Source organism: Chlorocebus sabaeus, chromosome X, assembly GCF_047675955.1.
Source record: "Chlorocebus sabaeus isolate Y175 chromosome X, mChlSab1.0.hap1, whole genome shotgun sequence".
Lineage (NCBI taxonomy): Eukaryota > Metazoa > Chordata > Mammalia > Primates > Cercopithecidae > Chlorocebus > Chlorocebus sabaeus.
The window spans coordinates 14,988,685-15,015,072 of NC_132933.1; the positions used below are offsets into that span (position 1 = coordinate 14,988,685).

Here is a 26,388-nt window from a genome sequence, read left to right on the forward strand (position 1 = left end):
ACACTGCTACTAAGGTAGAAGCATAAGGAAAATTCTGGTTTGGGGTGAGGGCTTAACATCAATCTCAAAGTTAGTTTGGTGAAAAAGTAACTGTGATTTTTGCCATTTCTTTTAATAGCAAAAACCACAATTAAATTACTTTTGCACCAACCTAATAAATAATTTTAAGATATGGTCAAAATGTCTCTTTTCAATAAAAATCAAATGTTTGAAGATTTCAGGGTCAAAAATAAAGTTTGTTCCCACAGTTTTGTAACCAGACTATTTCTCCTTCCTGAAGATGTAGGTGTTCCCTGATGGAAAACTATTGGAAGAGAATAACATATCTGAGAGAGGTATGGTTGGGTGGGGCTCTGAGAAAACAGAAAAAGTTTAGAGAACAACATAAATGAAAGTAAAGGAGGGAAGAGATACTGATGTATGTGGTATTGAGAAAACCAGTCTGACTAGAGTAGATGACCCATGGGCAAGTAGAGAACAAAGATGATTCTGTAGGGAAAGTCATGGGCACTTGGAGGGCACATGTGGACATTTAGATTTAATGATGAAACTTGAATTGTATGTTTTTGAGTGATATGAAAAAAAATGATATTTAAAGAGATTAATCTGGTAGCAATAACCCAGATGGGCAGTAGTGAGAGATTGAGAGATTTGTGGAAGGACTTAAAATTTGGAGGATGATAGCCTGAGCAAGGGGAATGAGATTGCTGACGAAGGAACAAATACTAGACACATTAAAAAGCAGATGTTTCTTTCCCCCTTTTTATTACAAAAATATTACATACTTCAAAAGTTCCAATTGCACAAAAGTATATAAAGTTAAAAATAAATATGTACGTATATGTGTACCTATCTGAGCATAATCACTATTAGAAGTGATATTTCAAACTTCTAAACCAGTATAGGAAAAAGTACATATACTTTGACAAATCTATCAAGGCTTTAAAAAGACAGAAAAATTAATGAATATTACCAAATTATAATAAATATGAAAGGTTTAATTGTGAAATATTAAGGCAGACATTGCAAGATCAAGTAAAAAAATTCATCACATGCTGTTTTGAAAAGATATACCCAGAACGAAACAACAGAGAAAAGCTGAAAATACTGGTATGAATATAATAGGCAAATGATAACAAAAATAAAGTAGAGGTAGCATAGAAGAGTCAAGATAAAAATCATTAAATGAGTCAAGGAAGGTATCTTTTTGAATTAATATACATTGTGAACTAATACAATCCAATAAGATAATCATAAAACAATATCCTCAAAAGCAATTTCAAATATGTCAAGCCAAAAAAGTTAGAAATAGGAGACTGTAATAAAACAATTAAGTGAGATGTTCTATATATTTTATTAGAAAATTTAGATAAATCAGACAAAAATAGAAAATTTGAATAACAATGAACTAATTTGACTTAATTTGTAGAAGCATGATATAATATTTACCCCAACAAAAAAAAATATATTCTCCAATTGTTCATGGAATATTTATAAAAAATTTATTTCATATAGAATACAAAGAAAATATTCCAAGAGGTATAACTCATGCAAGAAACATTCTCCATCCATGAGATAACAAGTAGTAATTAAGGGAAAAATGAAACAGGAAGCAAAACATCAACTAAAACCTAACCACATTGAAATATATACACTTCCAAATAACTCTTGGATTAAACAGGAAAACAAAGCTTTAACTGAATATGAGGTGACAAAACAAACAAACAAACATGAAAATGCTGAAAACTATAGGATACAATCAAACATGTGTTTAGAGGAAATTTTCTAACTTAAATGCAATAAACAGAAAAGAAAGAATTAAAAGTAAACTAAGCATTACCTAGAGAATCTAGAAAGAGATCAAACAGAACTAAAGAATGTAAAAAGAAGGAATTTACAAAAGCAGAAAGTGATATTTGAAAACACTTGATGTTTCCAAAAAATTAGATAACTGAAAATAAAATATGCAAATCTATGGAAAGTCCTACCAGAGAAAATAAAAAAGCATATAGCCACGTATATGCAAATTAAGGCACATCAGGAAATACTATGTGTAATTTCCAATGAACACATTTGAAAATCCAGATGAAATGGACAGTTTTGGCAAAATTGACTCCAGAATAGGAGGAAATCTTGGATAAAATAATCATATAAGAAATTGAAAGATTTAAATTTCTAGGCCCCAAGCATGCACACTAGGACAAAAGTTATATTGGTGAGTGTTACCAATCGTTTAAGGAACAGCTTGTGTCTAAGTTATTTACATTGTGGAAAAAGAAAAAAGCTTTATTCACAAAAATATCATAATCCTAATATCAAATCAGGAAAGGGGTGTCACAGAAAGGAAAACAATAAATAAGAGTTTCCCAACAAGTGTACCTTGGCACACTGGTGTCCTGTGAATGGCTTGCATGTGTACTGTAATCTTTATCTCCTAAGGCCTTGGGTCAACCAGGCAGATCCTGGGAAGCCAAGTTGCCTCTGCCCTGAGCAATCTTGTCTATTTACCCCAGGGTGCCATGGCACTTCTATAGGCATTTGTTAATATAGAGTTTTATATCCTAAATAAAATAATGACATACCAAAATGCCACTACCAAATCAGTTTTATTCCAGGAATCTAAGAATAGCTCAACATTAGGTAATTAACTACACTGATGGGTTAAAGAGAATAACCATATCATCACCTTGGTATCAGCTTGTCAGATGCCAGAAAAGCCATCTTGATAACATTCTATATCCATCCCTGATAAAATTATACGTCAATCAAGAACAGAAGGGCATTTCCACAACTTGAAAAGGGGTATTTATCAGAAACAATGGCAATTATAATATTTAAACAAAGAGGCATTTCTATTAGAGCCAAAAACAGAAGGTTGCCTGCTATTTATTAATCAACATCAATCTGCATTGTCCTGGAAGTTATAAAGTATTTACCAATGTGCTAAAAGAAAAAAAATACATACAAACATTAGCAAGAAAAAGATAAACGTTTTATTATTTACAAATGGCATGATTGTGTACCTAAGAAATCAAGATAATCAAATGAAAATAAAAACTACTGTTAGAGCTAAGAATAGAGTTCAATATGACACCTGGATATAAGATAAATATTAAATAGCTTTTCTATGCACCAATGATAAGGAATTTTTAAAATGCAATATCATTCATGTAAGAGGAATTAAAACTATAAACTAACAAATAAGTCCAACAATTGTTTTAATATCTAAATGGAGACCACAGTAAATTAAATAAATTGAGACAGATACCTTGTTACTAGATGCAAAACTCACTATCATAAAGGTGGCAGTTCTTGACATGTTACTCAAAAGGTCTGAAGCATTTCCAAGGGATTAATTTTTTTATGGACATTGATGAGTTGATTTTAAAATTAATCTAGAAAAATAGGATGCACAAGAATAGTGAAAAATTCTGAAAGAAAGAATAATGTAGGGGGAGCAGTCCCATCATACGTCAAAACATAATGCTACAGTAATTAAAGCAGTGAGGTACTAGCTCAGTACTAGAGAAATATTATCAGTTGAACAGAAAAGAAACATAAAAATATACCCAAAGAGTTCATGATAAAAAGAGAATTCCAAATCAGTAGGGAAATAATTCAATTGAGTAAGTAAGTTGAAAAAACTGACTCTCTGTTCTGAAAAAAACTAAGCTTAGATTCCTACTTTCTACCATATACACATTTATAAAACAAAAGCCAATCCTAGATAGAGTACTAAGCAATAAGAATGTACAAAATATTGGAAGAACCAGGCACATTGGCCCACACCTGTAGTCCCAGCTACTCAGGAGGCTGAGGCAAGAAGATCTCTTTGGCCCAAGAGTTCAAGACCAATGAGGATAACACAGAGACACCATATCTCAAAAAATATATTTTTTGATTAGAAGAATATGTGGGAGAATATTTTTATAATCTGGAGTGCAGAAGCCTACTTAAGTATGAAACAAAAACAAGAAACTATAAAAGGTTGAAATGTTTGTCTATTTACATAATTAAATCTTTTTTATGGTAAATAGCACCATAAATAAATTTAAAAGACAAATTGATAAACATTTGCAATATACACCAGACAAAAGGATATCAACTCTAATATCCAGAGATCTACAAATTAATAATAAAACAAGACACATGACACAACAAAATAGGTAAATGATACAAACAAACAATCTCTTACAGAAGAAATAAAAATAGCTAGTAAATGTATGAAAAGTTGCTTAACTTTACAAATTATTAGAGAAAAATAATTTAAAGGAATGAGATTAGATTTTCCATCCAAAATATTGACGAAAGTCAAAAATAACAGCATTCAGCATGCCAGGAGGGCAATTTAGCTCAAACATATTGATCCAGAAATTATATTTCTCAGGTACCAGCTCTTTAAAATCATTGTAAAAGTGCAAAAAATTGTAAAGATGCTTTATATAGCATTATCTATATTAGCAACAAACTGTTAACAACCAAAAGATCTATCATGTGGAAAGAATTGAATAAAAAATTGTAAAGATGCTTTATATAGCATTATCTATAATAGCAACAAACTGTTAACCTAAAGATCTAATGTGGAAAGACCTGAATAAATAATATAGTACTCCCTACTCTGAAATTTTCTGTAGCTGTTTTATAAAATGACTTTCTACTGAGCAGGACAAAAGCAAGTTGTAGAATATATGTACAGGATGTTAATTTTATGTTAATAATATAATTATAATATAATATTATTATATTTTATTATGTTACAATAATATAACATTTAATGTCAATAATAATAACATATCAACACTTTTCACTCCCTGTTATGTTTTTTCATTTTCTAAAACAAATGAGAATACATTCAAGTAAATAAAAAAAAGTATGAGGAAGTTAACAAAACAAAGAGTCATGGCTATCTCTGGGAGATAGGATTAGGAGGATATTTTCACTTTTTACTTTATACACTACTGCTTTTTTTTTTACTTTTTACAATAAACATATATTACTTTTATAATAAACAATAAGCCCACCCTATAAAACACACACACACATATATATACACATATATAGGTATATATATGGAATATACATATATACATACATATGTGTATATATGGAATATACATATATACCTATGTATGTGTATATATGGAAACATAAAAAAAGTGATTTGAAATCTGACTATGCAGAAGCAATTATTGTTAACATATCAACACTTTTCACTCCCTATTATGTATTTTTCAACATATTTTGGATCATGCGCTATGTAATTTTGAGCTTGTTTTTCAATAAATATAATATTCTATTTCCCTATGTCAATAAAAACACATTAACATAAAGTTTAAATGTATTTTAATTTTGAAAATAATGCATGTTCAAAATAGAAAATTTCAAGAACAAAGAACCAAAAGAATAAAAATCCCATGTAGTCTTACTAGCCACAGATAAATTACTTTAAAAAATAATGAAAGACAAATGTACAGAAAGGGATTAATAATCCTTAGATTGTGCACACTGTCTCATTGATTCATGCAAGGCCCTCTTTTATTTTTACCCATTAACTTGCCTTTTTATTTAATGTTAATAATAATCATAAAATTATTAAATAATCAATAATGGGATTTCAAATACATAATGAAACCAACCACTACCCAACACATGAGTACTAGAATATTAACCATAATATGAATTCATTTATAGTCCTCCCATATTCTGACCCTCTTTCCTCAACCCCAGTGACCATTATCTTCAATTTTTAAATTTTTTTTTGCTTTTGAATAAATTATTTGTATGCTGTGTGTATGTAGCCCTAAATAATATAGTGCTTAGTTTTACTTGTTTTTGAATAATACAAAAAGGATATCCTATTATATGTAGTCTTTTGAGACATGATATCTTAATATTCTAGAAGTAAAATCTACCCACATTATGTGTAGCCGTAGAACATTCATATGATGACTATATAATATTTTATGTGAAATATACCATGATTTATCCATTTTCTTTTTGGGACTTTTACTAACATTTTAGTGTATATCTTCTAGTTATTTTCCTGAAGGCATTTAGTTTTAGTTTTCCTTCTACAAAACATGAATATTATACATATTTTCGTGACCTATTTCTCTCACTGGTGATACCTGATGAACATACTCCCATTTTGGTAAATATTCTTCCATGGTATAAATTTAAATGACTGCACAGTATTCCATGAGATAGTTACAATATAATTTTCTAACCACCCCAACCGTTAGACATATGATTGCTTGTAATTTTTTTGCTGTGATTATGATGCACATAGTCTTGTTTGGCTCAGCAACTCTCCTTTTAGAAATTTATCCTAAGTAATATGCAAACACATCTGCACACAAATATGTACAGGGACACCATGTAGAATGACACAGTTTCTGTTCTTCACACCTTACATAAAGTATGTGCTGATCACAGAAGTTTTTATAATACAAGAAAATTGGAAGGAACTTAATGCTCACCCATAGGAGATGGAGTAAATAAATTATGTATTAAAATTATTACATAGCTGCACAGTTACTGACATAGAAAGTTGTTCACAATTTATTGCTAAGTGTAAGAAAGAAATAGGTTAAAATGCAGTATGATTACATTTTGTACAAGAAAATATACCAGTGAAAGTGTCTAGAAGAGCATACACAAAAATCTTTACAGTGATTATCTCTGGATATTGAAATTATTTGAGAATTTATTTTTTTCAGTTTGCTAACATATATTTTGAAGTGTTTCCAACAGTAAAACTTGATTCCATGTACAAGAAAAACGATGAATAAATAAATAATAGTTTTGTGCACAATTGCTTAAATATTTTTCCTGAATAGAAAATACCTGTACATTGTAAGAACTTAAAAATAAAAGAATATATAGAAGAAAATAAAATCATACATAATCCAACCTATCCAGTGATAATTAGTTTAGAGTCCCCAATACATTTACTTCTAGTCATTTGTCACTGATTATATATTTTTAAATAGTTGCCATCACACTTTATGTAACCTTGTATGCTGATTTTTCACTTAACTTATAAAATGAATATGCCACAGTATTTTAACGGAAGAATATTCCATCATAGGTACATGGCACATTTTAGTCATTCCCTTAATGTTAGATTAAGGTTTTTCTGTTTTTCACTATACCAAATAACTATGTGAGGAGTATCTTTGTGCATGAATTATCCACATTTCAGATGATTTCCTTGGATGGATTCCTTGAAGTGGAATATACTAAAGCAAAATGTATATTTTTATATCCCTTGATATATATTTTCCAATAGTATTTCATATATATTTTAAGGCAAAATGAGTAGCAGGGAAAACAAAGAGGTCAAAACAGCTGGGTCCCATGGCTATTGTTAGCACTCAGATTAGTAAAACTGATATATAAAAATCTTTTTTATTTAAGTCACAAGGCTATATTGTGAGAACCAAATGAGAATACAGATTCTTCAGAGTCACAATAAATATTACTTCTTTAGGAATGCTTTCCTTGATTTTCCAGACTCTCGGTTACTTTTTCTTCATGGCCTTACAATTGATAAGTAATTTTTCGATTATCTGTACGTTTGTTTCCCACAGATGATTTTAAGCTTTATCAAAACAAACCTGGCATACAGTTAGCGCTCAATAAATATTTGTTGAATGAATGAATGAATGAATGAGGTGACAGCACTCTATAAAGTATAAATCATTAGACATTCAGAAAGTATTTCTATTTTAATTGGTATTATTATTATTGTTCCTTTTTGTTACATTATAGATGATTTTAAATCTTTAGAGAGTCCCTGCCTAACTGTAAAAATTTAATTATGTGGTTTTCATGGTTTTCACGTCAGCCAGAGGCCTGGGTAGCAACATTGCTGAAGGTACCTGGTGGGAGCTGAGACTCAGAGAACCAAGTAGTTAGTTCTCTAGATCAGCATGCTGCGATTTAAGGAGTTGTAGCTACCATTAGTTGGATACAACGCAGTGATCAGGAACCCAGGAAGCAGGTAGATGCTGGAGGTTAGAAACAAACTAAAGGTAAGTGCTCCACATAGTAAGGTACAAACTGGAGAATAGTCAGTAATAAGGGATTCAAACAGATAGAAGAGATAAATTCCAAGCACCAGTACTCAAAGCATGGAGCTATGAATATGATTCTGAAGCAAAGGGTAATTGAACTCTGCTTCCTTATGGTATCAGAAAGTGTTTGCACCTACTTCCATATACAGGACCAAGGGAATGGTAGTAGCTGGTTGGGGAATAAAAGCTGTGCATACAAATAGACTCTGGCAGTGACAGGATCAAGCGAGACCATTTGTATATGGAATTGTATAATATTCTACACATAATGTGGAAGCAGTCAACCTTTGGATCACATCATTCTATCATGATTTTAAACAGCAGATATCACAACATAGTGGTTACAATCATGGACTCTCACAACAGGCTAGCCAGGTCCGGCTCCATTATTTAGTAGTTGTGTCCTGTGGACAATTTACTTCACCTCTGTGTGCCAGTTTCCTCATCTGTAAAATAGGGATAATGATGGTACCTAGCTTCAATGGGTTGTTGTGAAGATTAAATGAGTTAATGCATGTAAGGATCTTAGAACAGTGCCTGGACGTAGCAAATGCTATGTTAAGTGTTGTTGTTATTATTATTATATTATTCTTTGGTCACATAAGACCAACGTTAAAAATTGATATCATTTAAAATGGACAAATAATACACTACATGTTAACTTTACCTAAAATACCAGTCTTAAACAGGAATTTTTCTCATTAAATAAAAATTTCACTTAGACCTAAACATAGTCAACTGTATAAAAACTGTAAGCACTAGTGAAGTAGTAAAATTTATTGCAGCAGTCCTATCTGTTTATTCTGCAGAAGTTTTATTGTGGACATTATTTTTAAAAGTTGTAGAGATTAAATACACATTGCCTAATTGTAAAAAACACAAACTGCAGTAAGATCTGGTCTATAAGGAGGAATGTCCCATTAAATGTTTTTGAAGCTAATTCAACTAGAAGCAGAAATAGTTGAGTTGGAAGATTTTTCTGTAGAGTGATTTTAACATGGGAAGGCTCAGACAGGGGAAGCCTAGATTTGAAAAGGCCTGGACCTGGGGAAAGGTTGGAAGATCTGGACTATAGAATATGTTAGAATACCTGGATATTGCAGACACTGGAAGACCTGAATGTTAGAAGATCAGCACACTGGAGACATTGGAAGACATGGATATTGAGCCAGTTGATGGAAGACTGGGTAGTTGTTGGAAGACATGAAGATGCTGGAAGACACAGAGATGCTGGAAGACGGGGAGATGTTGGAAGACGAGCAGATGCTGGAAGCCCTGGAGATGCTGGAAGACCTGGAGATACAGGAAGACATGGATTTGTTGGAAGACGTAGCTTAGTTGGAAGACATATAGTTTCCGGAAGATGTGGATTTTCTGGAAGACATGGCTTGGTTGGAAGACATGGATTTTCTGGAAGACGTACCTTTCTTGGAAGACGTACCTTTGTTGGAAGACGTACCTTTCTTGGAAGACGTACCTTTCTTGGAAGACGTACCTTTGTTGGAAGACGTACCTTTCTTGGAAGACGTACCTTTGTTGGAAGACGTACCTTTGTTGGAAGACGTACCTTTCTTGGAAGACGTACCTTTGTTGGAAGACGTACCTTTGTTGGAAGACACAGGTAGGCTGGAAGACATTAATTTGATGGAAGACATGGCTTTGTTGGAAGACGTGCATTTGCTGGAAGACACAGATTTCCTGGAAGACCTGGATTTTTCGGAAGCTATGGATTTGAGGGAAGACAAGGATTTTCTGGAAGACGTGGATAGTCTGGAAGACATGGCTTTGTTGGAAGACATGGATTTGCTGGAAGACACAGATTTCCTGGAAGACGTGGATTTTTTGGAAGCTATGGATTTGAGGGAAGACAAGGATTTTCTGGAAGACATGGATAGTCTGGAAGACCTGGAGGCCATTGGAAGACGTGGATTTTCTGGAAGACATGGTTTTTTTGGAAGATGTAGATTTTCAGGAAGACCCGAATTATCCGGAAGACCTGGATTGTTGGGAAGACGTGGATTTTCTGGAAGACTGGGAGGTTACTGGAAGACTGGGAGGTTACTGGAAGACATGGATTTTCTGGAAGACATGGATTTTCAGGAAGACGTGGATCTTCAGGAAGACATATATTGGCTGGAAGACCTGGATTTTTTCCGGAAGACGTGGATTGACTGGAAGACCTGGATTTGGTGGAAGACATAGATTTTTCTGGAAGACGCTGACTGACTGGAAGACCTGGATTTCTTTCTGGAAGACACTGATTGACTGGAAGATCTAGATTTTTCTGGAAGAACTAGATTTACTGGAAGACTTGGATTTGGTGGAAGACGTAGATTTTTCTGGAAGACATGGATTAGCTGGAAGATCTGTATTTGATGGAAGACCTTGAAATTATTGGAAGACACGTATTTTCTGGAAGACATGGATTTTCCTGGAAGATCTGGATTTGGTGGAAGACCTATAATTGCTGGAAGACTGGATTTACTGGAAGACTTGGAGCTTCTTGGAAGACGTGGATTGTCCGGAAGACATGGATTGTCTGGAAGATGTTGATTTTCTGGAAGCTCAGGATTATCTGGAAGACCTTGAGATTGTCGGAAGACTTGAAGTCGCTGGAAGACCCGGAGTTGTTGGAAGACCTTGACACTGGCGCCATTGGAAACCCTGGACATTGGAAACATTGTAAGCACAGGATATTGGAGACATTGCAAGCCTTGGATTCTGAAGACATTGGTTACTCTGGGCATTGACGATTCTGGAGGCCCTGAACATTGGGATATTGAATATTGGAAGTCATAGACAGTGAAATCTCTGGAAATTAGAGATATTGTAAGTCCTGTACCTTGGAACTCCTAAATACTGGCAGATATGAACAACGGCAAGATATAGACATTTATAAATCCTAAAATGAGAAGCCCTGGATTTTGGGAGACATTGGTAAGCATGGATACTGACATATTTATGTCAAAAGACAGTTTGGAAGAATTAAATTTTAAAGATGCTGGACGTCAAGAATACCGGCAGTCTGGACAATATGAGACCAGGATATTAAGAGGTCTATTCATTCAGACATTGAGGCTATTGATGTACCTGAAAATTGTAAGACCTAGTTCTTGCAGGTATTAAAAGACTTGGGCATTGGAGGAATTGGCAATAAAAACACACTGTAAAACTAGAATGTACGAGACATTTAAAAATGTAAAAACTGTGTGATGTAAGTGCTGGAAGACATTGAAGAATCTAGACTTAACACTATGAGATACATAGCCTCTAGAACACCTGTATATAGGAGACATTGGAGGATTAGGACCATGGAAGACTTGTAATTTAGAACTCTGGATCCTGAAAGACAAGACCTGGACTTTGAAGATGGGTTGTTGGAGATATTAGTAAGACCTACATTTTTAATAACTTGAATACTGGGAAGTTTAGAAAACAAGGGCATTGGAGATGCTGCAGGAGAGGGACTGGAATGCGTGGATGTTATAATATTGGGAAGATCTGGCAATTAAAGATGTTGGAAGCTTTGGAGCTTAGAAGACTTGAGTTAGAGAAACTGAAGAACAGAAAGGCCTAATCTTAATGGTATTGGAAAGTCATGCTGAAAGATAGTAGCAATATTCAAAGAGTTGTGCATTAGGGCCTGGATATTAAATTAAAAGACATCATGAGACTACTCTTGTAGTCTTTAATACTATTGCATCTCTTCTGCTAAAAAGCAAAACACAAGGAAATAGTATTCTAGGAAAGTGAGAAAGAGAAGGCAGGGAAATTCAAGAAAAAGCAAATAGTTTGAATGGGTTAGAAGCTATTTTCATAGTCTCGATGAACTGGCCTTATTAGTTAACAAGATGGGAATGGGAAATTATCAAAGAATAAGCAGTATCTAGGTTGAGAGAACTGCTTAGCTTTAGATCAGGGATCAACAAACATTTTCTGTAAAGGTTCAGAAGTAAATATTTAAGGCTTTACAGGTTACATTGTCTCTGTTGCAACTACTCAACTCTCCCATTGTAGTGCAATCACGGACAGTAAGTAAATGAATGGGGATGGCTGTGCTGCAATAAAACTTTACTTAAAAAAAAAATGGTTGGGCTGCATTTGGCCCAAGGGCCTTAGTTTGCTATTCCCTGCTCTAACTCCAAATCAAGGATATGGTAAAGTTAAGTACATTCCAGCCTAGCATTCACATATGAGAACAAGCAGAGAACAAGAGAACTTGTTCTCACATGGAGAACAAGCAGAGAAAATTGAAGCCGAATGATAAATAACAATATCATGTGCTGTAATGATAGGAGATGAAACTGGCAAGAACCTAAGAATTTAGATCTCTAGGTAATTGTTTGGACAATTGCCCAAACAGGGAGCCTTGTATTCAGAGCCAAAATTAAATGGGTTGCATTCAGGGGCCCAACCAACAGGGCTGAGGATCGATGAGGATGTCCTGATTTAATTAAATAAGCTGGAAGCTTAAGTAAATTAGAGAAGAAACCTACCCCTACAGACTGGACATCTATGGAGGGGAACAGGAAAAAGATTATAGCTTGGCAGACTCTTCCCAGCCACCCTGGCTTCAGGTAATATATGTAATTTCTTAAGTGACAAAGAGCTTAAGTGACAAGCTTAAGGGATCAGACTTGAGCTGTGGGCTGAAGGCCCTTAGTACTTAGATAAGGCTGAGGAGTCAGGAACTATCACATATATTACATGAAAGAGAACACTGGCATACAAAACTGGGAAAGTACACTGGAACTAGGCCATGTATGATTTAAAGACCAAATAGTGGAATATATAGACAATGGGTGGTCATTAGACGTCTATGAACAAGGAGATATTGGAATCAGAACTGTACATAAGGAAAGTCAGTTGAGCAGCAGGGTGCTGAATAGCAAAGACTACTAGATATACATAGTAGAACACCTAATACTCCAAGCCAAAACACTTAAAGGGTTGGGATGTGAGGCTAATACAGTTATGTAGGTAAGTGGTAGTGGGGGCTAGAATTAAGGCAGTGACATTTCTGTCACTCAGCAGACACAGCATCAGTTATGATGAATACTTAGCATTCTGAATAACACTATTTTAAACTTCTTGAATGCCATCATAGAACACATGAAATTCAAAGAAGTTCAGAAGCCAGCTGTGAGGAATTTTCCTTGCCTAGTAAGATTATGTAGATTTACACAAATTCTCTCAAAAGGCAGCTGAGCTAATACCTTGTTGGTCAAGCAAAAACAGGTCCTATTTAGCTTTATCTTTACCCCTATATCACAGCTACCTAATTTTCTTTAAAGTGGAAACAAGTGGATGGATTATTTTCTAGAGAATAAGAACATATCCATGTCCAAAACTGAGATTACCTCTAATCACTACACAAATAAATGTTATGCAATGATAACCATATTATAGCATGAAGAATCACTGCAAATCAGGGAGTAACTTACAGGCAAGCAAATTATTGTTTCATGTATCCCTCATCAGCAAACAAAAAGAAAAACTAAAACTCATTTTTAAACTTCCTTCTCTCATCTTAAAACCATCATGCATACCTTAATTTGAGGGAAATTAAGTATCAAAATGTGAAAATTTTGCAAAGATAAGCACAAACTCTCATATTCTGATTGCATAATGCTTATTCATATAATAATAATAACAATTTATTGAGCGCTTACTATGTGCCAGGCACTGTACTAAGGATTTCATATAATCTTATAGCAATCCTACAATGCAGGTATTTTTGACCCCATTTTACAGATCAGAAACTGAAGTCTGGAATGGTTAAGAAATAAGCCCACAGTCACACAGCTGGTAATTGATAGGAGCAGGATTTGAAAGCAGATCCGTGTGATTACAAAACCTTGGCTCTGTGCTGATTCTCCACAACCCAATAACCCAGGGGTGGTACTGCCAGGACTAAGTGCCACTCACCCAAAAAGAGGGTGTCCCCAGTCCAGAGCAGACAAGAAGTGAAGAAGTCAGTGGCAGAGCTCTCACTTTAAGTTCCATTTTCTTATCATTGTGATACTCACCATACCACTGCCAAGTAGTCAAGAACCAATTCTAGGTGTTTGCAAAGATGAATTAATTATATCTTTAGCTTTATGTAGCAATGCAAGAAAGATGAAGTGCAATGTCTCAAACACAATGGATTCATACTTAATTTCTCAGTATGTTATTTATGCTAATGATACTTATTCTTTCATCTATTTTCTATTTGATTTTATAGTTCCCAGTAATATATACACTCTGTTCATAGTACATCATATTTCTGAATTCTTAGCAACCATAACACACTGACATCAAAGGCCATTAAAAGGTAATAACACTATGTAAAGTTCAGTGATCAATGCATTTCACATCGTAAACATTGTTCACGCAAGCTTTTAGACTCTATATACTGTCAAAACCTTTTATTAGCATTCAGGTGGTAGAAGCTATATAATCCAAATGTGTAATTTAAAGAGCTTTCTCTGCATTTTGAACTTAAAAGATTTTCAACAAAAAGTTCTTTTTAAATGTAATACAGGTTTCCTAACATATTCGTCCCATTTCATCAGCCTGGGCTGCCCTTTCTCCCCATCCCTCTCTCTCTCTTTTTTTTCTTTTTGCCACAATGGTTAAACATGTCTGTAAAGAAGGGAATTTCCATGCACTTTGTAATACTGAGCTCAAGAATTTACCCAAACCATTTGGCAACAGATTCTCTCCACTCAAACTGTGCATAAAACATACTAAAAGAAACTGCAGCTTTTATATTTGGGGGACTATTCTTAAACAAGAAAAAAATCTCATTTACATGGCAGTGTTGTCATTAACTTCTATTTCTACCTTTAGCCTATACCAAACTTCCTCATCCTCCTACAAGTTTTGCTGACTTGTTGAACTTAACCACGGTAAAATGTTCTTTGACTCTCATCAGTGATACTTCTTAGGTTGTTTTAACTGGATATTGTCTTAAACAATAATTTGATTTATCCCAATATTTTATTTCAAATGACCTGGGCCCTAGATAAATGTTTCCATACATCAAGCCAAAGTCAAAGTATTCCCATGACAACTAAAATCATATAATAGTCAATTTCTCATTTTATTATTTATATTAAGAGTTCCTAGTTGATGCAATTCAATTTAACCTTTTATTTCTCTAATTTTGGTCAAATTAAATGGAAAAATTGCCAAGGTAGTAATCTCAATAAATGGTAAAATTATCAAAACAGCTTTTTTTTTTCTTTTTTTTAGATGGAGTCTCACTCTGTCGCCAGGCTGGAGTGCAGTGGTGCGATCTTGACTCACTGCAACCTCCACCTCCCAGATTCGAGTGATTCTCCTGCCTCAGCCTTCCAAGTAGCTGGAATTACAGGTGCGCACCACCACACCCAGCTAATTTTTATATTTTTAGTAGAGACGGGGTTTCACCACGTTGGCCAGAATTGTCTCGATCTCTTGACCTCGTGATCTGCCTGCCTTGGCCTCCCAAAGTGCTGGGATTACAGGCGTGAGCCACCGCGCCCAACCAAAACAGCTCATTCTTTAAAGTCATATAGAACCACTGATAATACTAAGGAAAAGATCACTGATTTAAAAATATTTACCTGTAGATGTGATTAAGAAGGAAACGATCTATGAAAACTTAAAGCATTCACCATACAGAGTTCTCTGTTTGGGTTTGTGGAAACAATCGATACAAAATATTGGCATTTTACACACAATATCTGTGGATTATTTTTCCCAAACCCTATAACCCAGAGTGGGGAAAAAGGCTATTTTCACAGAAAAAGAAACTCCCAGTAGGTATTTCCTCTCTTTCCTTTCAGAGAGTTGGTGTCTATATTTGCCTTGTTTCTACGGCATTATGCCCTACTTCCTTTTCTGGGAGGGACTAAAACATGGTAAAACTTGAACCATGAGCACAATTACACAATGCAATAATACTCCTATTTACCTTGGTCTCTATGAAAAAGTTCAGATATTCTCAAAATCAACCATTGTGGTTGATGCACCTTTCTCTCAAGGTAATGTCAGAGATAGAAAGACTTTAGACGCCAAGTAGTCTTACTCTCTCATTTGAAAGACAACGAAAGATAGGAGAGACTTGAATAAGACCATTCATTGAACTAGTGGCAGAACAAATCGAAGTTTCCTAGTTCCTGGGCCCACTACCATTTATATTTTCTATCATAATTTTCCTTAGCTTTCGAGCGGCAGTTTGAAAACCATGGCTATCTAAAGAAACACTGGAGGAACTTTTGAAATATACAGATTCTGGCCCTATCCCTGATTCAGCAGGTCTGTGTGCAGTTCCTGGAAATCTATATTTTTCAAAGCTTTCTGTCATTACTCTGACACACAGTCAGTGTTGAGAACAACTGTGGTTTAGATCAAGAGCATAAGCTCTCCTGGAACTGTGGCGGATCGCTAGATCCACAGTATCCTACAATGGGTTTTCAACCCTCATCATCCTCATTTGAGCATGTTGAAGAATATCTGTCATCTCAACCATAACCATGCAAGCAAGCCCTTTTATTATTATTATTATTTTACTTTAAGTTCCAAGATACATGTGCAGAATATGCAGGTTTGTCACATAGGTATACATGTGCCATGGTGGTTTGCTGCACCCATCAACCCTTCATCTAGGTTTTAAGTCCCACATGCATTAGGTGTTTGTCCTAATGCTCTCCCTTCCCTTGCCCCCCACCCCATAACAGGCCCCTGTGTGTGATGTTCCCCTCCCAGTGTCCATGTGTTCTCATTGTTCAACTCCCACTTATGAGTAAGAACATGTGGTGTTTGGTTCTCTGTTCCTGTTAGTTTGCTGAGAATGATGGCTTCCAGCTTCATCCATGTACCACAAAGGGCATGATCTCAATTATTTTTCTTTTTTATGGCTGCATAGTATTCCATGGTGTATATGTGCCACATTTTCTTTATCCAGTCTATCATTGATGGGCATTCGGGTTGGTTCCAAGTCTTTGCTATTGTAAATGGTGCTGCAACAAACATATGTGTGCGTGTGTCTTTATAATAGAATAATTTATAATCTTTTGGATATATACCCAGTAATGGGATGGCTGGGTCAAATGGTATTTCTGGTTCCAGATCCTTGAGGAATCGCCACACTGTCTTCCATAATGGTTAAACTAATTCACACTCCCACCAACAGTGTAAAAATGTTCCTATTCTCCACATCCTCTCTAGCATCTCTCATTTCCTGACTTTTTAATAATCGCCATTCTGACTGGCCTGACGCGCGGCAGGTGTGGACAGGCCAGCGTGAGACACACCCAGAGTAGGTGGGCATGCGCAGGCTGGGGTAAGGAGGACCCCAGCGGGTGGCGGGAGAAAGGAAGGAATAGGGACAGACGACACCACTGGTCCAACGGTCCCCCGAGCACGCAGGCAGACAAACCCTTGTGTGGAGGGCTCACTGTCAACAGATGGCAGTGAAGAAGTTGCTCTGCTACTCACGAAACCCCGACTCAGAAGTCGGTTGTCTAGGAATGGTTTAGCGCCAAGTTCTTCACAAACGTGTGTTGCATGATGCGCAAGGGGGTGGCTGCCTTTCTGGCCAAGGCCCGTTTTCCAGGATGAGGGGCTCTCCGCACCAGACCCCGGTCTGGCTCGCATTATGGTTTTGATTTGCGTTTCGCTAATGATCAGTGATCATGAGCTTTTTCTCATGTTTGTTGGCTGCATAAGTGTCTTCTTTTGAGAAGTGTCTGTTCATATCCTTTGCCCACTTTTTGATGGGGTTGTTTTTTCTTGTAAATTTGTTTAAGCTCCTTGCAGATTCTGGATATTAGACCTTTGTCAGATGGGTGGATTGCAAAATTTTTCTCCCATTCTTTAGGTTGCCTGTTCATTCTGATGCTAGTTTCATTTGCTGTGCAAAAGTCCTTTTAAACTTTTTTGTTCCTTTTCCTTCAAAATATCAAACTCACGTATAGTTCACAGACTGAGGAGAAAGTTACTGGACTCCCTTACGCCAAATTTCATGTTGAGTAGGCTTGTTTCCTGCTTCCTACAAAACCAAATTCAATTTACTCTCCAATGTCAGTTTTTGACACTGCTGTTTAAAGCATTTTTTTTCATTACTGTACATACATTTCCTCATTCTAGGTTGTCTTTATGTTTTCTCAAGTTATATAAAGTCTCTTTTTGGCAAGCACATGCCAATGAACTATCTTTCTTCTTTTCTCTATTCAGGTTTTCTGTGCATCATTATCAGATATAATGATGAGGTCAGTGCTGTGAATCCGGCACAAATAGCAATTAAGACAGAAACAACAGCATTGTTATTTGGACTTCCTCTCTATTCCCCAGAATAACTGTCCAACTGAGTTCAAAATGGACATCAGTTGGGAATGTGTACAAGCAGCCAAAAGAACAGGCAGGTTCATCCTATGTCTTTGCTCAAAATCCTTAGAACAAGATAACAGCGTCATATCTCTGGCTTTGTGATTTTTTTTCCCCTCTGTCAAATCTGCCTGGAAAATTCCAAACATCCAAAATTAAAACAACCATAACAATAACTTGTGTAACACAATTGAATCAAATAAAGTAAATATAAGGAATTATGGAGGGAATTTAAAAACAATCTGAGAATGATGTCTCCATCACCATCAGAGAACAGGAAGTAATATATCTGTTTTGTTTTTGTTTTTGTTTTTTTTTTTGGAGGATATTCAACTCTTCGAATCACTGGGGAGGCCAGATATGAGAACAGAAAGAATCTATGAAAATGAACTCTAGCAACTGTTCCTCCTTGATTAGCTACCAAAGGAAATCTGGAAATTTAACATAAATATACTGTTTTTCAGGATCAGCCAATAGCTAACATATACAACTGCTGCAAAACAAATTAATTTAACGTATACCAAACTAATCCTTTCTGGTGAGATCACAAGTTAGGCTTAATCAGAATTAAAACAAATTTCAGATCAAGAGTACAAAATCAAATCATCCAGCCAAGTACAGTAGCAGCACACTCCTTAAATGCCATAGTTGAGTTTCTGAAACTCTCAGAGTATCCGTGTTGTAGGAATTTAAGACCTTTTAGGAAAAAATGAGGCAGGGATGTGAGTATTACGAAAGCCCAGATAATTAGTTTGTTCACCAAAATAAAACAATAAAATAAATATCAATGATATTTTATATTAGCAATAGTGGATATCAGGCAATTAACTTTCTTTGTGATCTCAAGATGAAGATGATAACGCATCAATGAAAATGCTTGGTCATAACAGTAGTAACAGGGAAAGAATAGAGAAAATCGCATTTCGTCTGAAGAGATGTAAGCTCTGTCTTCTGCTCCTCTTTCATTCCCAGCACACAAATCACCACATCATCAGAGCCATCAGAGTCTGAATCCCAAGGTTTAACCATCTGTGTGCGGCGTATCTACTTCCTGTTTTTCTGTTTGCAGAACGGGTTTGAATGACATGTCCTAATGTCAACCTCTTCTCCCCTTTCAAGTAAGCAGAGAGAAAAGACTTATCGGTGTTTGTTTGGAGGTTTATTACTACTGCTTTATAGGACTGTAAATAATCATCTAAGCCTTACCTGAAAGTCAATATGTAGTCCACCAAAGGACCTCTTTCTTTTGAATCACTGTGACAATTTCATTTGTGGAGTAGATACTTGAACATTCTTAGAGTTCTGGATGTTAACGTATGCTGGCTTCTTTTATTGCCTTTTGATGTGATCACATCTCCAAAATATTTCTAAACTATCTTTTGACGGTGAGAGTCTAACAATTCAGTAATGTCAATTAACTCAATGTCTTTGAGGCCTTCACTATTCAAATGGTTTGCAGATGTTACAATATTTTCAATTTCTTCTACCACTGGAAGGAAACCTTCCGAATCAGTCACAACCTCATTCCAAAATTTCTGCCAGACTTCATTAAGTGTTGATTGTTTTATTTGTCTCACTGATTCTTCTACACCTGTTAAAGCATTACAAATGGAGAAATTTTGCCAAGCCACTTTCACAGTAAAGTTCTGGTGTCTCTGATAAGATCTGCGGGTAGTCGAAATACAGGCCGAGCGTAGTACATCAGAAACTTTAGCACTCTCAGATGCATGAGTTGAAGGAGTGGAGTCGTACTGGGGGTAATGGAGATGACTTGAACACAAGGAGCAGCATTTATGACTGCATTTTTGTCTGTAGGAGCAGTGTCCAGAATCAGCAACACTGTGAAGTCAAGATTTTTTATTCATTTAAATATTATTTAACCTCAGAACAAAACACTTCAAAGACCAGTTCAAAAAGAGTTTCTCAGTGATCCATATTTTATGGTTTCCCTTCATGTAGACAGAAAAGTGTTTCTGGCCTTCTCTTGTAAATAGGCAACAATTTTGGACTCTGTTTAATCGGAACACACTGGAACAAAGCAGAACTTCGAGTTTGTCTTTTCCAGGCTTGAAGCCTCTGGTCCTTTTCTCATGCTTTGCAATAGATGTGCAAGTAGGCATTTGCTTCCAGAGTTTCAGCAGCACTGACAACCTGCTCAAGCAAATTGCCATTTTCCTCAGTCATCTTCTTCAGGTATTCAGGATACTCTCCGGCAGCTTCTTAATCTGCTTCCTCTGCCAGCCACTTCTCTACTTCCTTTCATTACAGGCCACAGCTTTGCTTCGCTTCTCTTCTCTTCTTCTCTTCTCTTTTTCTCCTCTCCTCTTCTCTCTTCTCCTCTCTTCTTTTCTTTTTTTGAGACAGAGCTTCACTGTTGTCACCCAGGCTGGAGTGCAATGGCACGATCTCGGCTCACCTGCAACCTCTGCCTCCTGGGTTCAAGGGATTCTCCTGACTCAGCCTCCTGAGTAGCTGTGATTACAGGCACCCACTACCATGCCTGGCTAATTTTTGTATTTTTAGTAGAGACAAGGTTTCACCATGTTGACCAGGCTGGTTGCAAACTCCAGACCTCAAGTGATCCACCCACCTGGCGTTTCTTAAACCTACCCAACCACCCATTACTTGCAATGAATTTTATAACTTTCCATCCAGATTGAAATTTAAATTTGCATTTTTGTGATGCTCACTGGCAGATTTTACATACGGAAAGAGACCTATTCAACCTTCTCTGTTTCAGAAGCCACAAGTGCACATCTCTTTATATTTTCTCTATTGTGGCATTTTGAGTTATGTATGATTTTCTCAGTGATCCTTGTGTGCCCCCGATTCACTGGCCCCAACTGCTTTCTCATTTTTCTTTCTTGTATGATGTGTAGGTTCATTAACACCAAAAATATGACCTAGGAAGTGTTGCTTTCACCATTATCAAGCATTTAAAGAACTTTCATTGTGTTCGCTATTAACACAACCTTTCTTGCCCTCTTTACTCTTCTTCCATCTCTATCATCCCTCTTCTTGTTCTTTTGCTTGCATGCCATTCTCACCCTAACTCATGCAAATTTACAATGACTGAAAGTTGTATATCACTGAGAGGACACAATATTAATTTGCAATACGTAAGAACCAAATGATAAAATTCACAAGACAAATAACAAGGCTACCCAGTTTTTGTATGACAACACGTGTGTGATCAATGGCTGCAGAAGCAACAATATCAAGCAGAAGAACAAGGGTAGAAAGAAGTAACCCAAAGGTTGGTCTTCTCACAGGAGGTAGCAAGAAAGAGGATGGTGACTTGAACTTGCATATCGTTCCAAAGCTCTCAAAGGCGCAGACTTAGGAAACCTTAAATTTTGTATGAGAATGACTTGCAGTTGTGAAGCGATCGTAGAACTCAGGAGTCAAGGTCAGGCTACCAGGCTGAGGTGAGAAGCACACCATCTAGGAAAAAGCAAACATAAAAATAGGAAATGAGGTCAGGAACAGAGGCAATCTAAACGAGTAGCTTATGAGCTAGTGAGAAAGACAGAAATTTGGAGTAATAAAAATATATGCCAAGGCCGGGCGTGGTGGCTCACGCCTCTAATCCCAGCGCTTGGGGTGTCTGAGGCAGAGGGATCACGAGGTCAGGAGTTTGAGACCAGCCTGTCCAACGTGGTGAAACCCCATCTCTACTAAAAATACAAAAGATTAGCTGGGCGTGGTGATGGGCACCTGTAATCCCAGCTACTTGGGAGGCTGAGGCAGGAGAATCACTTGAACCCGGGGGCAGAGGTTGCAGTGAGTCAAGATCGCACCACTGCACTCTAGCCTGGGTGACAGAGTGAGACTCCATCTCAAAAAAATATATATATGTGTGTGTGTGTGTGTGTGTATACACATATATACGTATATATATGTGTGTATATATATGCCAAATTGCCCTTACAAAGGTTGTACCAATTTGTATGCTAAAAGCAAATGAGAGTTCTTTTCTCTCATGTACTTACCAACATGAAACATAATCAGCATTTGTGACTTGTATCAATTAGAAGGTAAATAACAAGGTATCTAATGTTTGTTTTAATTGATTTCTTTCATCATCTTTCCTCTTTAAATACTTGTTCTTATCCCTCTTCCACGTCACATTTTTTTCTTACTGATTTATAGGTACTGTTAACATTTTAGAGATCTTATTTTTAATCCTCTCTATATTGCAAATATTTTCTCCAAGCATGTTATTTACTTTTGAATTGTATTACTTTTGTCTTTTGCCATACAGTTGCTTCTAGTATTTATGTAGTCAACTGTCTCTGCCTTGCTTTGAAGAGTCTTCCCCCCAATAAGATAATACAAATGTGTTCACTTATTCATTTTTAGTATTTTTACAGTTCTCTGGTAGAATTTCAAAACACTAAGGAAAGGATGGACTACTCAAAAAATGATGTTGGAATAAACGACTGACTATCCATCCACGAGTGTCTGGAGTTCTCTCCCAATGGCCTTGTTTCTCTCTAGAGCCTGAGAGTTTCTGGTAGTGCCATAACCCTTGGGCAACCAGGTTGAGCGCTCAAGTTGATCTTAGGTGATCCCTCAGTTTCTCTGGGTTAGTGTAGCTTGGAGAGGAAAGTGTTTTCAAATAAATAATTACTATCTATTTTGTTGTCTTAAGTTTTGTTCTTCCACCAATCCATACTATGACTCATATCAACTAAGCAACAGTACCAAGTTCTCAGATCTCAGATCTTCTGATAATGCTTCACTAATAATCAATCAATAAATAGTCACTCATAGTTTTGCAAGGACTGAGGGAATCTGAGCATGAGTAGGCTGTTAGATGACATTAGGTCACTGCTGTTGATTCTACTGGGTGCAGTAATGGAACTGTGGTAATATAAATAAATATATGTTTTGTCAGGGGAGGACCTGAAGCAAATACATATATAATGTTACCAGTAATTTATGTTATGGAAAAAATGTTAACAAGTTTTATATTGTTGTTTTGAGATGGAGTCTCACTCTATCACCCAGGCTGGAGTACAGTGGTGCGATCTTGGCTCGCTGCAACCGCCTCAGCCTCCGGAGTAGCTGGGATTACAGGCGTGAGCCACCACACCTGGCTAAATTGTTACCAAGTTTTAAATCCAGGTGCTTGGTAGGTGGGCATTATAATTAGCAGATAATGAGCAGTGAGGACGACCAGAGGTCACTGTCATCGCCATCTTGGTTTTGGTAAATGCTGGCTGGTTTCTTTACCACATGCTGTTTTATCAGCAAGGTCTTTGTGACATGTATCTTGTGCCGACCTCCTATCTCATCCTGTGAATAAGAATGCCTTAACCTCCTCGGAATGCAGCCCAGCAGGTCTCAGCCTTATTTTACCCAGCCCCTATTCAAGATGGAGTCACTCTGGTTCAAACGCCTCTGATACCATCTCTTCCAGGAAGCTTTCCCTGATCCCTCCTGCTGGCTCTGTATTGATGATGGAAACTCTCAGAGCCTTCCTCCAACGCCTACTCTGATTACAGCACTTAGGATATTTCACTACAGTGCCATCTGTTTTCCTGTGTTTTAATCATTTGGGAATGCCTTGACAGTAACTGGAATAGAATAGGTCCTCATTTTATAGCATAAATGCTTACAGTACAGAAAGTAAGACCAGCATGCAACACTCTCAAAAGCAGTAGCATTTGAATGGGACCTTGAAGAATGCGTAGAATTTTTAGGGTGTGGAGGAGAAGGCAAGCAGGTGGAAGGGCAAAGGCGGAGGCACGAAATTGCTGGGTATGCATGGAATTAGATGAGAGATGAAGCTGAAACAAAGGATGGCTGAAGTGGGCAGTAAAAATAAAACTGGAAAAGACTTGTTGAGGCAAATCATAAAGGGCTTCAGATGCCAGATTTCTTTGATGAGGTGGAGTTCTTTAGCTGTCTTGATATTAATGAAAGGGTTTATGTTTGCAATGAATAAAAAAGCAGATATTTAGGATTAATCTGACCTATTCTTACTAGGTTTCGGCACACAAAATGTATGGAAAATTTGCTTTCATGGAGGGGAGGGAGAAAAAACTGAATTTCATTAGATGCTATGGAAATCAAATGGGATTATAGAATTCCCACTGGCAAATAGAAGACAGCATCTAAGACTGAAATGGAAGACCTCTGTAAAACATAACAGGACTGGTCTAGAAAGATGTAAAAGCTGAAGCAAATGTAGATGAAGGAACAAATGGGGCCTATGAGGCCCTCTATGATCTGGCCCCAGACTGTTAAAATAGTTTCCTGACTAATTTTGCTATAACCAAGTCCACCCTCATAGCCACCAGCTTTTTATTCCCAAAACAGTACCTCTGCTGTGTTGTGCTTACTCAATAAGCCTTCGGTGGCTTCCCAATATCTACAGGACACATTCCAAACTCCTTGAACTGACCATCAGTGACCTTGTCCTAATTCTTGCTTCCTGCGTTTGTGGGCACTACAAGGCACCTTCCTCAAGAAAGGTTCTCTGGAAAGACTCGTTTACTTATTGGCTCCTGACCAAAATCATATTTGTACCTCTGCTCACACCATTCCTTCTAGCTGGAATGCTCCCTTTCCTTTCTATCTATGGAATCTCATCATCCAACTCAAGCCCCATTTAGTCCATGTTATGACCATTAGAAAGACAGGAAGCCTTGGAGGAAGTAACTAGGTCCTATACTTATATGTGTTTGTGTATGTATATTAGTACAAATATATATATAATATATATACAAATACATATACTAATATATACACTAATATATACATATACTAATATATAATATTTATCATGTATAATTAAAGATATTATATAATTATTAGATTACTCTACATAATTATATTATAATAATATAATAATTAGATTAATAATCTATTATAGTTAATGTTAATTATGAAGCTGAAACAAAGGACGGCTGAAGTCAGTCCCTCAACCTTGGCCTTGTCATCCTCTATAACCTCTAACAAATCCTCTCTCCTTCATCTAACTAGCTAGCTATCCCATTGGTTCTATCTCTCTGGAGAACTCTGACTAATACAAACTAGTTTATAGCTTGTCTAAAAACTTCAGAGAAAATATGTCTTCAAAATAATAATAATTATTATTATTATTATTGTTTATTATATATAATATATAATAGAATTAATTATAATAAATATATTATATATTATAATATATATGTATTGTATATATTGCATCATTAATTCAGAGGCCCAGAGAGAGGAAGCAGCAGTGATCTTGCACAGCTTCTAAGATTACTATTGTACTTCTATTGTATAAGTACAGAATGGATGTGTTAACACTAACCCTTTTGTTACAGTCAAATCCTCCTAACATTTCATTTCCTCCTGAGGTCTTCGATCTACACTTGAATGAAGCATTATCAAAGGAGAAAGGGAATAAGGTCGAGGAAATGGAACTAACATGTTTTGATGTGAGCACTCGGTATGTAGCAAACCCTTTACAACCTGGTCATATTTTGGCCTACAACAGCCTCGTATTTGAAAAAGCAGAAGCTCAAAGATGACATGTGGCATGTCCAAAGTCACACAGTTAGCGTCCAAGCTCCAGACTCCAATACTCGTGTTTTTTACACTAACCTAAGCTGTTTCCCCTTAAAATGAGTAGCTGTCATTTACATTCTGGTGCATGTGAAAATTCTGTCATGGAGCTGTGTTATGGTTTGAATGTCTGTCCCCTCCAAAACCCATGTTGAAATGGAATTGCCACCATAACAGTATTGAGAGGTGAGATCTTTAAGAGGTGATTAGGTTCTGCTGTCATGAATACATTAACGCCATTTTCATGGGAGTGGATTCTTTACAAAAGGGCAAGTTTGGCCTCTCTCTCCTTTGCCATGGGATGACACAGCAAGAAAGCCCTCGCCAATTGTCAGTCCCTCAATCTTGGCCCTTGTCATCCTCCATAACCACATGAACAAATTCCTCTACT

The 26,388-nt window shown here is 36.3% G+C and overlaps 1 protein-coding gene across 1 annotated transcript; it reads left to right on the plus strand.

The window, feature by feature from the left end:
- Positions 1-738: 738 nt before the first annotated feature.
- Positions 739-18,864, plus strand: LOC103232678 (cerebellar degeneration related 1). Its single transcript, XM_073013384.1, is given in 3 exon segments — positions 739-9,986; positions 9,988-10,113; positions 10,116-18,864. Coding segments are annotated over 3 exon segments (816 nt in total). The 5' UTR covers positions 739-9,461; the 3' UTR covers positions 10,281-18,864.
- Positions 18,865-26,388: the final 7,524 nt, after the last annotated feature.